At 64.9% G+C, this 12,253-nt stretch overlaps 1 protein-coding gene across 2 annotated transcripts in view; it reads left to right on the top strand.

Moving 5' to 3' along the window:
- Positions 1-1,327: 1,327 nt before the first annotated feature.
- RXRA (retinoid X receptor alpha) overlaps positions 1,328-12,253 on the top strand; it is a 93,725-nt gene continuing 82,799 nt past the window's right edge. Inside the window, exon 1 of one of the 2 annotated variants that reach the window (XM_041723985.1) lies at positions 1,328-1,476. In XM_041723985.1, the coding sequence (XP_041579919.1) occupies positions 1,449-1,476 (28 nt within the window). In that variant the 5' untranslated portion in view covers positions 1,328-1,448. Of the gene's footprint in view, positions 1,477-11,054; positions 11,184-12,253 lie in introns of those variants that run through there. The other variant, XM_041723984.1, reaches the window with a different exon arrangement.

The raw sequence follows: 12,253 nt of genomic DNA, 5'->3' as shown, positions 1-12,253 counted from the left end.
GGGGGCAAGGCTAACCCAGTGTCACACTGGTGGCAGCGGTGCGCCAGGCAGTAGGACTGGCTTTTTTGTCAATGATGGGGAGTGGGGGGTCTCTGGGTAGCAAGGCCATCAACTTCCAATCACTAGCGCCCCCCCCGGGGGGGGGCCAGGATCACCATGTGCAGCCCATGTGACTTTGCTAAGCCCCTCCACCTCCTGGAGCCTGGGTCTCCCTGCCAAGGATGGGTGCAGCAGGGCTTGTGGGGGCGGATGGCGAGGGGGCGCCTCCGGGCTGCATCTGCTCGGTGAGGCCCCCCCCCACGCAGGTAACCCTTGAGCCCCCACTCGGGCCGCCAAGCGGTCCGGTCCGGGGCAGCGTGCTTCTTCCTTTCGTTTTTCAGCAAACAAATCAGGAATTTAAAAGTCAGGGCAGCGAAGTAGCCCCGGGGCCCCGAAGTCAGCACCCGACTCAGGGCAGCTCCTCCCCAGCCCGCTGCTTCTAAAGAGGGGTCCCCGAAGTCGGAGTCGGGCCAGCGTGCAGGGGTCCCGGGCCCCCGCCCTCCGGGCGGCTGCGAGGCAGGGCCCAGGGTGCCGGAGACCAGGGCTCCCCAGGGCGTGGAAGCGGGGGTGGGGGGCGGCCGGGCACAGGCCCGGACACTGGAGGGCTCGCGGGCGCAGGCCTGGCCCGCACCCCTGCGCGAGCTCGGGCCACCGCGGGCCTCAGTTTCCCCACGTGGCGGCGGGCGGGGGCGGGGGCGGGGGCGGGGGCGGGGCGCGGCGGGCCGGCCGCTTTGTGTGGCCGCCCAGACAATGGCCCGGCCGCGTACGGCTCCGCCGCCCGCCCGCCTCCCCCTCTGCGAGGAGGGGACCCCGCGCCCGCCCCTCCCCCGCCGCCCCGCGCGGCTCCCGGGAAGCCCGGCCGCGGCCAACTCGCAAGTTTGCGCGCCGCCCGCTCCGCGCTCGCGGCCCAGCGCGCGTGCTCGCGGGGGCGCGGGGGCGCGGGGGCGCGGGGCGCGGGGCGCGGGGCGCGGGGCGCGGGGGCGCGGGGTCCGCGGGGGGGCGCGCGCCGGGCGGGGCGGCCGGGCCGGGCCGGGCGGGGCGGGGCGGGGCGGGGCGGCGGCGGCGGCGGCGGCGGCGCTGCGCCGAGTCCGCGCCCGTCGCGGGCCCCCCGCCGCCCCCCCGCCGGCGCCGCCGCGGTCGGAGAGGAGCGGACGCGGGCGCGCGCGGCGGGGGCGCGGGCGCGGGCGGGGGCGCGGGCGCGGGCGCGGGCGCGGGCGCGGGAGCCGGCGGCGGCGCGCAGCGCAAGTAGTTTACATTGTTGGGCGACTTTTGCAACAACTCGCCGCGCCGCGGCCTCCGCGCGCCGCCGCCGCCCCGCCGCCGCCGGCTCCCGCCGCCCGGGCCCGGCCGGCCGCGCCGGGGGCCGCCGCGCTCGCCCCTCCGTCCCGCCCGGCCGCGGGGCCGCCGACATGGACACCAAACATTTCCTGCCGCTCGGTGAGTGCTCGCGGGCGGCGGGCGGCGGGCGGCGGGCGGCGGGCGGCGGGGCGCGTCCCCGGCCGCTCGGCCCCGCGCCCCCGGCCCCCGCGCGGCCCCTGCCGACTTGGGGCGCGGGCCTGGGGCGGGCGGCCGGGCAACTTTTCGCGGGCGGCCGGGGCGCGGGGCGCGGGGGTGAGCGGGGTGAGCGGGCGGCCGGCTGCGGGCGGGGGTGAGCGGGGTGAGCGGGCGGCCGGCTGCGGGCGGGGGTGAGCGGGGTGAGCGGGCGGCCGGCTGCGGGCGGGGGTCCCCCGCGCCCCCTCCCCTGGCCACGCCGGCCCGCCGGTAGCCCCGGGCGCACAGCTCGCGCCGGGCTGCGCAGGGGCCGGGCCGGGCCGGGGCGGGCGGAGCAACTTGTGCGCTCCCAGCCTGCGGCCGCCTGGCTCCGGGACGGCCTGTGCGCCGCCGCCCGGGCTGCCGAGGCCAGCAGGCCGCCGGACCCCTCCTCCCAGCGCGCTCGGGCGGGTGTGCAGGGTCACCGGGGGCCGGAGCGCCGGGAACCCCAGGAAGGCGCCCCTTGCTCCGGCGCACCCGGGCGTGGTGCGGGGCGTTCTCGGGGCCGGCGCTGCACTTGGGGAAGGACACCCCCGGGCGCGGAGGCTCAGTTCTCCCGCCCCCCCGGTGCCATCCCGCCCAGGGGCCGCTCTGCCCCAGACCGCGTCCCGACTCCAGGCCCTGACCCACGCAGGAGGAGGAAGGGGCTTGGCCCGGCGCCCCAGCCGCTGCCCTCCCTAGGGTTGGGGAGCCTGTGAGAGGCAGGGAAGGGGGAGGGGGTGGGGAGACTTTATGAACGGGCGCCGGGAAGGATATTAATTTGGTGGTGGGGCCGGCAGCCAGGCTGTCAGGCCGGGTGAAGGATCTGTGCTGAATGGAAATTAAAACAGCTGATTATGAATGAAAGCCCTCGGTCAGTTGCCCCTCCTGCCTGCCCACCCCCCTGCAGCCTGGGGCGCAGTTTGGCCACCAGGTTGGCGGTCAGAACCCAGCACAGCTGTACCGACCTTTGCTGAGATTGGGAGGTGGAGGGGAGCCAGTGTGGAGCTGCCTTCCCCCTGCCCATGGGTCGGGGGGAGGATCTGAGCACCCCTACGTACCCCGCAGCCCGCTCACAAACGGGGTTGGGGGTGCTGCAGGGAGACTGGAACAAGTTTCATCAGGTTTGTCAGACGGAGGAAGATGCCCTCTCTGATTCTGTAAGGTCAAGATCTCCAAAGGGACCAAGCTGAGTACCCTCCTTGCATGAGCCCGGTCCTTCCCATAGCCTCCGGAGGTGGACATATGTGCCCATTTTGCGGATGAGAAAACTGGGAGAAGCTGAGGCCACAGCATACAAAGTGGTGGATTCTGGATTTTAACCCCCGAGTCAGTGGGTGCCAGTGTGTGTGGAAGAGAAAATAAAGCTAAGTAGTGTCGTCTTCCCCCCCTCTGCCCCCACCCCCCCTTGCTGGTCAAGGCTGGAGCACACTCTTATGTGCACAGAGCTAGGCTCTCCCAGAGGATCCCTTTTGGAGCAGGAACGTCAGGCTGTCTTTGCTCCCCGCCCCCAACGTGGCAGGGCCCTGGCTGGGTACTAGGAGGGGAGCAGGAACAGGCTCTGACGTTCTGGGAGGGTCCCAGGAGTTGGCCCATGTAGGGCTCAGGCTGCAGGGTAGTTGTGCTGGAATCCCCATGGAAAGGGGAGGTCCTGCCTCTGAGCCATTGCCCCAGGAAGCTGGATGGGTCACTCAGAGACTCAGAGGCTTTCCTCCTCCAGGCCGGTGGCCTCCCAGCAGCCCAAGCCCCAGGCTTGAGTGGAGAGTCCTGGGCTCTGATGACATTTTATTTTTTCTGAGCTTGTGACCAGCTCTGAAGTGCGGTGGAGTTGAAGGTCCGATTAAGCAGCTACTTGCCCAAGCTCTTTTGTAAACACAGCCTAATCCCTCCTGGGGGTGAGTGTCGGAAGGCCCTGCTCACTCGCTCACTCGCTCACTCGGCCAGGGCCCGGCTGGCAGCCCAGGCCAGCCCTGGCGCTGCCAGGAAGGCCACACAGCCCTCCACTGTGCTTGCGGGGCCTTGGGCAGAGAGGGCCTCCTCCCCCAGCGCCCCTTGCCTCGGGGCCTGGTGGGTCTGGGCCCTTGCCCTCCTCCACCTGGGAGTTTGTTTCCTAGCTGCTGCCCACCGAGCTACCTGGTAAGGACAGGGACGAGCCCCAGCTATAGATCTGGGGGCTGAGTGGTCTGAGGCAGCCCCTGCTCCCAGTGCCCCCCACACCCATGAGGGAGGCCTACAGAGGAGGCCCAGAGGTCCCAGGCCTGGCCAGACCCGGCTTGGCTAACAGTAGCTCACTAGCTGCCTGAGGGGACAGGGCGGCCAGTAGCAGAGCCACAGGCCCACTGGCCATCCTCTGGGGGACTCTCGGGGACCTGCGTGAGCTTGGAACCCTGGTGAGGGGCTTCTGGTAACATCAGAGCCCCGAGGGACCCAAAATAGAGCACATTCCGGGGCCTCCCGAAATAACAGGGTCACATGACTCTTGGGAGGCTGGGCTTGGAGGCCGGGCTTGGAGGCCGTCCTGCTGAGGCAGTTCTGTGGAGGCCTGGGCACTGCGGACTGTTGGGGCGTTTGTTTGGGTAAACTCTAGAGGGGGCTCTGTTTGTTGACAGGAGAAGTGTCAGGGCGAGAAAAACAGCCCTGACTGCGGCCTGACCGTGGCCTCTGCTCACAACCCACAAGCTCGCAGGGATCTAGCTGCCGTGCCTGGGCCCAGCGTGCAGCCCTGACCCCCGCTGCCCAGACATGGTGGAATGAGCTGGCCCCAGGAAGGGCCGTGCTGGGAGAGCCAGCGGCTGGGGCTAGGGTTAGGCAGAGTGGAGCCAGCAGCCGCACTCACGCAGGGGTGGCCGCCGGGCAGTCCTGCTGGTGCACCGAGCTGTGTCTGGCCTTCAGGGCTGCAGGGACTGCGCTGCCTCCAGGAGGCCTTCTGCATGCTCTCTCTCCCTGGCCCCCACCGCACCCTCTCTGTTTCCAATCCCGAGGGAGGGGGAGGGGGTTGTTGTGGAATTGTGCAGGCCCAGAGTGGGTGATTGGGGGTGGGCCCCTTCTCCGGCACGGGCACAGTGTGTCTGTTGGGGGCTCCGGCGTCAGGAGAGCAGCTCCCAGGTGGTTGTAGGTGGGACAGACTGACTGCACAGTGGGGGTGTGGCAGCGGGGGGTGTAGAAGCGGGGTGGCGAAAGCCCTACATGCCCAGAGCCCATGGGAGCCGCCCGCAGAGTCCCATTTTCTTGAGCGGCGTGGGCTCTTCCACAGTGAGGGTGTTTCAGGGCTGTGGTCTCCAGGGCCAAGTGAGGCCAGCCTGTAGGAGAGGCTCCTGGGCCAGCTCAGCTGCCCTCCATGGGACACAGAGCCGGGGCGGCAGAGCTGGCCCAGGCCGGGCACTGTCACCAGGCTGAGGCTTTGTAAGCCAAGACTTGCTCTCCGTTTCCTTCTCCACTGGTTTCAAGTTTGTCTTTGTCCTTTGTAGTGGGCCTTGGTAGCCAGGGCTCTGAGGGGCCCAAGCCATGGGAGCTAGCCATTGGCAGTGCTAGGGATGCAGCGGGGCCCAGGCCCTCAGGACTCTGTATGTGGACTTGGAGCCTGGTGGCTAGTGGGACTGGTGCCCACTTGGGGCTCACCTTCGAGGCCTTTGTCCCGATGCTCATGAAGCAGATCGATTTGAGGGATGCTGTGGAGGGATGCTAGTGCCCCCGGTCCATCCGATCCCCTGTACTGCCCTCCCTGCATCATTTCAGGTCTAAGAGATGCAGTGCCAGGCTCCCCCTCCTGGTCATGCCCTTTGGCACTTGCTCCCCACACCCGCTCTCTCTGGAATGACCTGGCTGTCCCTGGGGTGGGAGGACCAGAGGCAGCACCTCGTGGAGGCCAGTGTTCTGTTGTTGGGCTGGGGGTCATGCCCCAGGGGTCCAGTCCTCTCCTTGCTGCCTGTGTGTGGTCTGCCTATCTCTCGGAGCCTCAGCTGAGCATGAGCATTCGTCAAATGGACCTGGATCTTGGCCCCTGCTGGGTATTGGGGGAGGAAGCCCGATTTGTTCTGATGGCCCATCTTCGGAGGCGAGGTCTGTGGCCAGGGGCACCCTGTTCCTCCTGCCTGGGGTGGGGTGGGGTACGGGTCTGGAGGGCTGGACTGCAGGGATCCCAAAGTGGAGAGGGTGGCTGGGGCGGCAGACACGGAAGGGAGGGCGCTGACGGGGGCCCCTCGGCTGGGTGCCTTCACCCTTGCAGGTTCCTACTGCAAAGCCTATCCTTGAGGCCCACAGCAGGTGGGAGGAGCAGGGGACTCCTTGCATGCTCCGCCAGCCTGGTGCGAGGTGTCCTGAGCCTCCCAGGTGTGCGCCAGGGCCACCCCGCAGGCAGGGGGATCGTACCCTGGAGTTACCAGCGGCTGTGGCGCTCGGCAGCCTAATGAGCGCAAAATGGGGCAGAAAGCGGCTAAATGAAATTGGCGTGGCCACTGTGGGGGAGGGTAGGGGCATGCACACAAGTGTGCAGGGCCTGGATGTGTGCACGCTCACATTCTCCCTCCCCGACGGCCTCGGCCACACCGAGCTCTGGCCCCTGCCCCTGGGCCCTGCCTGGTGCTCTACCCAGAAGTGCTTGTTACGCATCCCTGTATCTTCGTGTCTGTCCCCTTGTCCCTGAGACCTGTGTCCCTGCCTCCCAGTGTCCCCACGTCTCTGTGCCCCGGCCTGATTTCCTTGTCTTCAGAATCCAGGCGGACCTCATGGTCATGGCCCACCCCCATTTGTCTAAACCTCTCCCAACTGGTTCTGGGCCCTGGTCTTCCCCTTTTGAGAATGCTGTGGCTCAGGTCTTTGGGCACCTGCTGTGTACTTGGGACTTGATCTTTAGGACATCACGGGGGTTTCATGTAGGCAAGCCCACTGAGCGGATGGGGACACTTAGCCCTTCTGGGAGGCCTGGACTGGCCTTTGGATAGGAGTGCTATTTCTCCTGGGCTGCTTGATCCTCAGCATTTTCAGAAGCCACTTGCCTACTGGGACCTGGACCTGTGCCCTGTCCCGGCTCTCTAGGAGCTCTATTACGGATCTTGGGCCTGCGGGTAAATGAGTGTTCTGTTCTGGAGGACTTGGTGGAAGCTTCACGATGTTCCTTCCGTCCCTTTTCACACACGGAAGGCCCTCTGGGGAGTGGAGATGCTGATCCTCATCCAGGCTTGTCTTTGGTGGATGGCAGGGTGGCTGCTGTTGGGCTGGAAAGCCATGGCTTGGGTCAGCAGCCAGAGGCACAGTCTGAGGACCCCTGTGGCCTGGAGCCCTCCCCCTTGCCCAGGTCTGAGCCATCTAGCAGCAAATTCCTGAGGGAACTGGGTGGCGAGTGGCTGGGCTAGAATGGTCACATTAGGGCCCCAGGGCAGGGCGGGGTCTCGATCATCTCTGTGATCCGCATTCCCAGCGCACACATGAATGCATGGCACATGCATGTGAACACACGGGTACACATGCACACATGAACATCCCATATGCACGCATGTACACACACATGCGAATGCACACATGTAAACACCTGCACACCCATGTACAAGTGCATGTACACATATGTGCTGTGTACACACACAGATCCACACGTACATGCCTTTGTGCATGCTAGTGTATATACACACGGGTACAGGCACAGGTGTACACGCCCTGCCTTCCCAGCCTATCCTAATAGCCCTGATGAGCTCTTCCTTACAAGAACCTGGGCCTGCTGCCTGGACTCCCATCTACATGCATGTAGTGCATAGCTGGTGGGTGCTGGCCTGGCCCTGCCTTCCCATGGAGGTGGGTCTGAGGCGTGGAGGGCTGGTGAACCTTCCTGATGGAGCTGGTCCTGTCATGGGCTCTGCTGGAGAGGCAGGGCTGCAACAGGTAGTGGGGGGAGGGGTCTTCGAGTGGCAGGGACAGTGGGGACAAAGGCCCGGAGGCTGGGTGTCCAGGCCTGCATGGCTGCAGCTGGGAGATGTGGTGCTGTGTGAGAGGAGGCAGGATAGGAAGTAGGGTCCGATGCATCCAAGTGAGGGTCTGGGGCTCAGGTCAGGTGTGTGGGGGCCACGGGGGGCCACGGGCAGGGTGGTGTCCGTGGTTGGAATTAGGCCTCCAGCTCTATGCAGAAGGTGGGCAGGAGGCGGGCAGGAGATGGAAGGAAGAGGGGTCCAGTGGGCCTGGAACCCGGCTGACCAGGTGTTGCTCTGTGTGGGCTGCTGCCCTTGCCTTGGCCAGGCACTCCTCGGTAGTTGCCTCCTAGGGGTGAGGAGGTCAGGCCAGGCCCCTGGGCCAGACTGCAGATCTCTACTGTCCCTGATCACGGGGATGAGTGAGTAGTCATTTTCCTCCCTGGCCCCCACCTCTCCTGCTGTCCCCTTTCCCTTCCTGGCCCTCAGGCCCTTGGCCTGCCCTTGGGGGGAAATGCCGTCCACTCCGTGTGCCCCTCCCACGTTAGCCGAGACGTTCCAGGGCCTGGGGTGGGGCTCTGGGAAAGATGATGAAACAGTCTGGTGGTCAAGGGGGCTCAAGCCCGGGTCTGGGAAGATGAGTCCTAGACCAAGGGTACCTGGTCAAGTCGGGGGGACAGGCTGTCCATAGGGGCAGGATGGCTGGGGTCCTGGGGGCAGGGCAGGGACCTGAGGGCCATGTTAGGACTGGCCTTGGGGCTGGGGCCTGGGAACTGGGGGCCCTTGTGGGGCCTGCACCACAGGGGCCTCAGTGTGAGGCATTAACCCGGGGACCCCCCCCCCTCCCCCCAATGTTCACAATTGGCCCTTGGCTCTGAGTTCGTGAGATAGGTGGCTCCGAGCTCTGTTAACTGGGGCTAGGGATGAAAAAGGGAGACTCTTGGCCTGAGACCCTGCTCCCGGGGTGACCCAGAGCCTGGCCCTGGCTCCCTGCACCTCTGTGGTTTCCAGTTGTGCCTCAGTTTCCCCACTGTGCTTGGGGCACAGGGCTGGTGGCTGTGGGTCTCAGGAGAGGGAGCCTCCAGCATGGAGGGGAGGGGAGGGGAGGGACGGGAGGGGAGTGTGAGTTGGGCCTGGGCCAGACAGTGTGTAAATCCTCCAGCTCAGTGGATAAACCCTGTGGAGTTCAAAGCCAGCCCCGGGTGTGGCCTCCTGGCTGTAATGAGGTTACTGATTCAACAGGCTTCCTGGTGCTGCAGGCCCAGAACCGAGGGAGGCTGGGAAGCCCGGGGGAGGGATCTAAGTATCCCATAATTGACCAATTTAGCTTAAGTGTCCGCACTGGCCCCAGGCAGAGGTCAGGCAGCGACAGCCCAGGTGGCTGGAGTGGTGCACTCATGGGCTCCCGATGGATGCCCGCCTTGCCTGGAGTTTCCTGGAGCAGATATCTGTGGGCCCTGGCCGGCACCGTGTCCCCCCTGGGTGTCCCTCTGCCCCTTCACTGTGCCTTTGGCTCCAGCGCCGTGCCCTTAGCCAAGTCCTTTCGGAGGCCTGCTTGGTTCCCAGCAGGGTTGGTCCAGGATGTGCTGTAAACGGTGTGGGATGGTGGGTGGCATCCTGGACTCGGTGCTGGGCTGGCTGGGCTTGGGCACCAGCATCAGGTCCACAGGCCCTTGGCCTTGTTGCGTCCTCATGCCTGCCGTGGGGGTGAGGAGGGGGAGTTGTGCGGCCTCGTAGGGACACATGAGGGTTAGCTGATCAGTGGGAGGCTGTCCTGGTGGAGCAGGTGCTCAGCCACTGTGTACTCCTGATGCCCTGGCCCCCCACGCCTTCCCTTGCTCCTGAGGTTCCCTGAGGGCAGGGCCCATCTCAAGGGTGTGCAGTCGTGTGGTACCCAATATGGGTGTCCTGGCCACCTTTGGTTGGTTAGGGACTGGGATGGAGAAGACCCCGCAACTAGCCGTCAGTGGCAGTGGGATCCCACTGTGTGGAGGATGCACCCAGTGCCCCTGTCTTCCTTAAAACCTGGGCCAGCCCAGGTCTGGAGATGCACTTTGCTCATTGTTTGCCCCTCAGGGGCCAGGCATTGGGCAGCACCAGTTGGTGACCATCAGTGATGGGGTTGGCACAGTGGTAGCCACGTACTTACTGAGCTGTCCCAGGTTCGGCTCTGTGTGGACCGGCCCATGATGGGGGATGAATGCTTCAGGCTCAGGGAGGTCGCATGACATGCCTGAGGTGCTCTGGCTGGTGAAGGCCCGGAAGGCTAGCTCTGGGATTGAAGCCGGGGGGTGGGGGGCTGTCTTGAGACAGTCGGTGCCTCCTGTGCACCCTCTGGGGCTGGCTTTGTCCAAAGCGGCTTTGGGGTGCTTTCAGTAGAGGCTGTTGCTGCTGCTCACAGGAGAGGTCTGTACAGTTGAGCTGTGGGTGGGGGCCGTCCATGGGGCCCCTGGTTTCAGCCTGCTTGGGTGGATGGGTGGTTCCCCACCCCTGCCTCCTTAGGGGTGCTCTCTGACCAGCTTGTTGCATGCCTGGCCTCAGTTTCCCTGGTATTCTCTGGCAGCCAGAAGCCTCTACTCTTCCCTCCCAGTACCTTGGCCTTGTTCCCATAAGCTGGTGGCCATCTGATTGGGGTGTTGCCGCTGGGGACCAGCTTCTCAGGAAATGGCGCTAAGCCCTCCCTGGGTTGAGGAGGACAGGCCATGGGTGGGGTGGGCAGGGAGGTGCCTGTGTGCTAGGAAGCCTTGTCTCTGAGTTGGAGGGAGGGGCAGGGGTCTGAGGCTGGGCCTGGCTGTGGGTCTGAACTGGGAGTGTTGGGTTGAAACAGTTTGGGATGATGGCTTGTATGGGGAAATTGTGAACCTTACAGGTGGGGGCCGGCATCATTGTCGGCAGTGGGGGCGTCCTGCCACCACTTGTGGCAGGCCAGCCTCCTCTCTTCCTGGGTTCTGACCTCCTCTGCCTGGAACTCTCCATGGTTTTCCTTCACCCCCAGTGTGGAGGCCAGGCCTCTGCTCAGGGTCTTGTGGCCCTCGAGCCTCTCCTGCCTCATTAAGCGCCACTGACTGTTCTTCCTTGTCTTCTCGTGTTCCCAGCTTGCTGCCGAAAGGGTGTCCTGTGTGAGGAATGAGTGCCAGCTCTCAGTTGGAATCTGGGCGGCCCTGGGCTGGCATATTCACCTGTCTGGCCTTCAGTTTCCTTACCTGTAAACTGCCTGGGAAGGCTTCACAGGAGAGGTGGTATCGTAGTTGGGTTTTGAGGCATGAACAGGAGTTTGTTGGGTGGGCTGTGGAAAGGGAATCAAGGTAGAGAGAATGGGTGAGCCCTCCCCGGGGATTTCTTACCCCAGGGAAGGGCACAGAGGGGGATGCCCATGTGGATATAGGCAGGAGTCCTCCCTGGAGGATTTCAGAAGAGTCTGATTGGGTGGCCAGGCTACTGTGATTTGCCTCTTGCTAGCTGGGTTGTAGGTCTGTGCTGGTGAGGAACCATGTGAGCACTGGGGTTGGGGGGGGGGGGGTGCTGGGGAGTGTAGTCAGCTGGTCTGGGAATAATTAACCCTGTGAGGAGTTAAGGGTGGCCGTGGGCCTGGCTCTGACCTGGCAGACCCCAGGCTGGCCGTTGGCAGCCCCTGCAGGCCAGATGTCCCTCTGCTTCCCAGGCCCTGAAACGTCCTGGTCTGGAGTATGACCCATTCTGGCCTAGCCCACGTGGCCCTAGCTCGGAGCTCTGGTTCCTGGGGTGAGTGGCCATAGCTGGGTCCCTCTGGGTGGAGCAGCTGGGGGGGCCCTTTGTTCACCCCCCCTGTCAGGTCTGTGCCCATGGTGCCCCCTCCTGCTGCCCCTGTCCCTCTCCCAGTGGCAGCTAGGTGTCATGTGCCCACCCAGCAGCCTCCTGTGTGAGCCCTGGGCTGTCTTCTCCCTGCATCGAGGACAAAACTGATGAGGCCAGAGTCCACAGGAGGAGGTGGAGTCGCTCCCACCCCTCCCTTGCTCTTGGACTTTCTGCCCAGGACCAAGGTCAGGAGGAGGGCTGAGAGGTGGAGACCACAGGCACTGGGTCCTGGGCCGTGACCCCTGGGGCAGGGTGGTGCTGGCTTCGGCCTTCCTGGGCCCCCAGGGCCTCCCTCTAGCCTTTTCTGTCTCAGGGGGCACAAGATCCAGGCTGCAGCCCTCCTAGCCTGCTGGGTACACCTAGCCCTCCTCGCAAGAGGCCTCCAGACCACGGGCCCGGGGATAAGTGGCATGCGTGGTGCCCCTGGACTGTCCCGTCTGCCACATGATCTTGGTGACTTGGAGCACATTGCTTCCTCCCTCTTTATCTCGGTTCCTAGTTGGTGGAGTGGAAGGAAGGATGTTGGAGTTGCTGGAGGTGGGAAGCACGCTGGCTGGGGCTGCTCCCCTTCGTGGGCACTGCTGCCTGGGCCAGCTCTGTCCCCCTCGGGTCCCTGAGACTGCTTCGGGGTGGCTTCTAGATCTTGTTTGTGCCTGAAGCCATGGTGCCAGGTGCTGCCCCAGCTTTGTGAAATGTTGGTTGATTGAATTAGTGCACCATGTGGTGCCTCTCCTGCCCTCTGCACTTCAGGGGAGCTGTCAGCAGGGAGCCTACCCATCTCCAAGTTGGCTTTTAAGATGATGCAAACCACCCTCCTTCTGGGGGTCTGTGGACTTTTGAGGGAGGGGAGTGCTGTGGTGTGCAGCCCAGTGCCAATTCCTGGGAGTGGAGCACAGAGAGTGTGGCGTGATGGGCCAGAGCCCTGCCCTGGAGGGTCCCCTGAGGTACCCTTGAAGGAGCCTGTGGTGGTGTCATTC

This window comes from Vulpes lagopus, chromosome 12, assembly GCF_018345385.1.
Source record: "Vulpes lagopus strain Blue_001 chromosome 12, ASM1834538v1, whole genome shotgun sequence".
Classification (NCBI taxonomy): domain Eukaryota; kingdom Metazoa; phylum Chordata; class Mammalia; order Carnivora; family Canidae; genus Vulpes; species Vulpes lagopus.
Note: the sequence above shows the minus strand (reverse complement) of the source record. Positions and strands in the feature narration are given on the sequence as shown.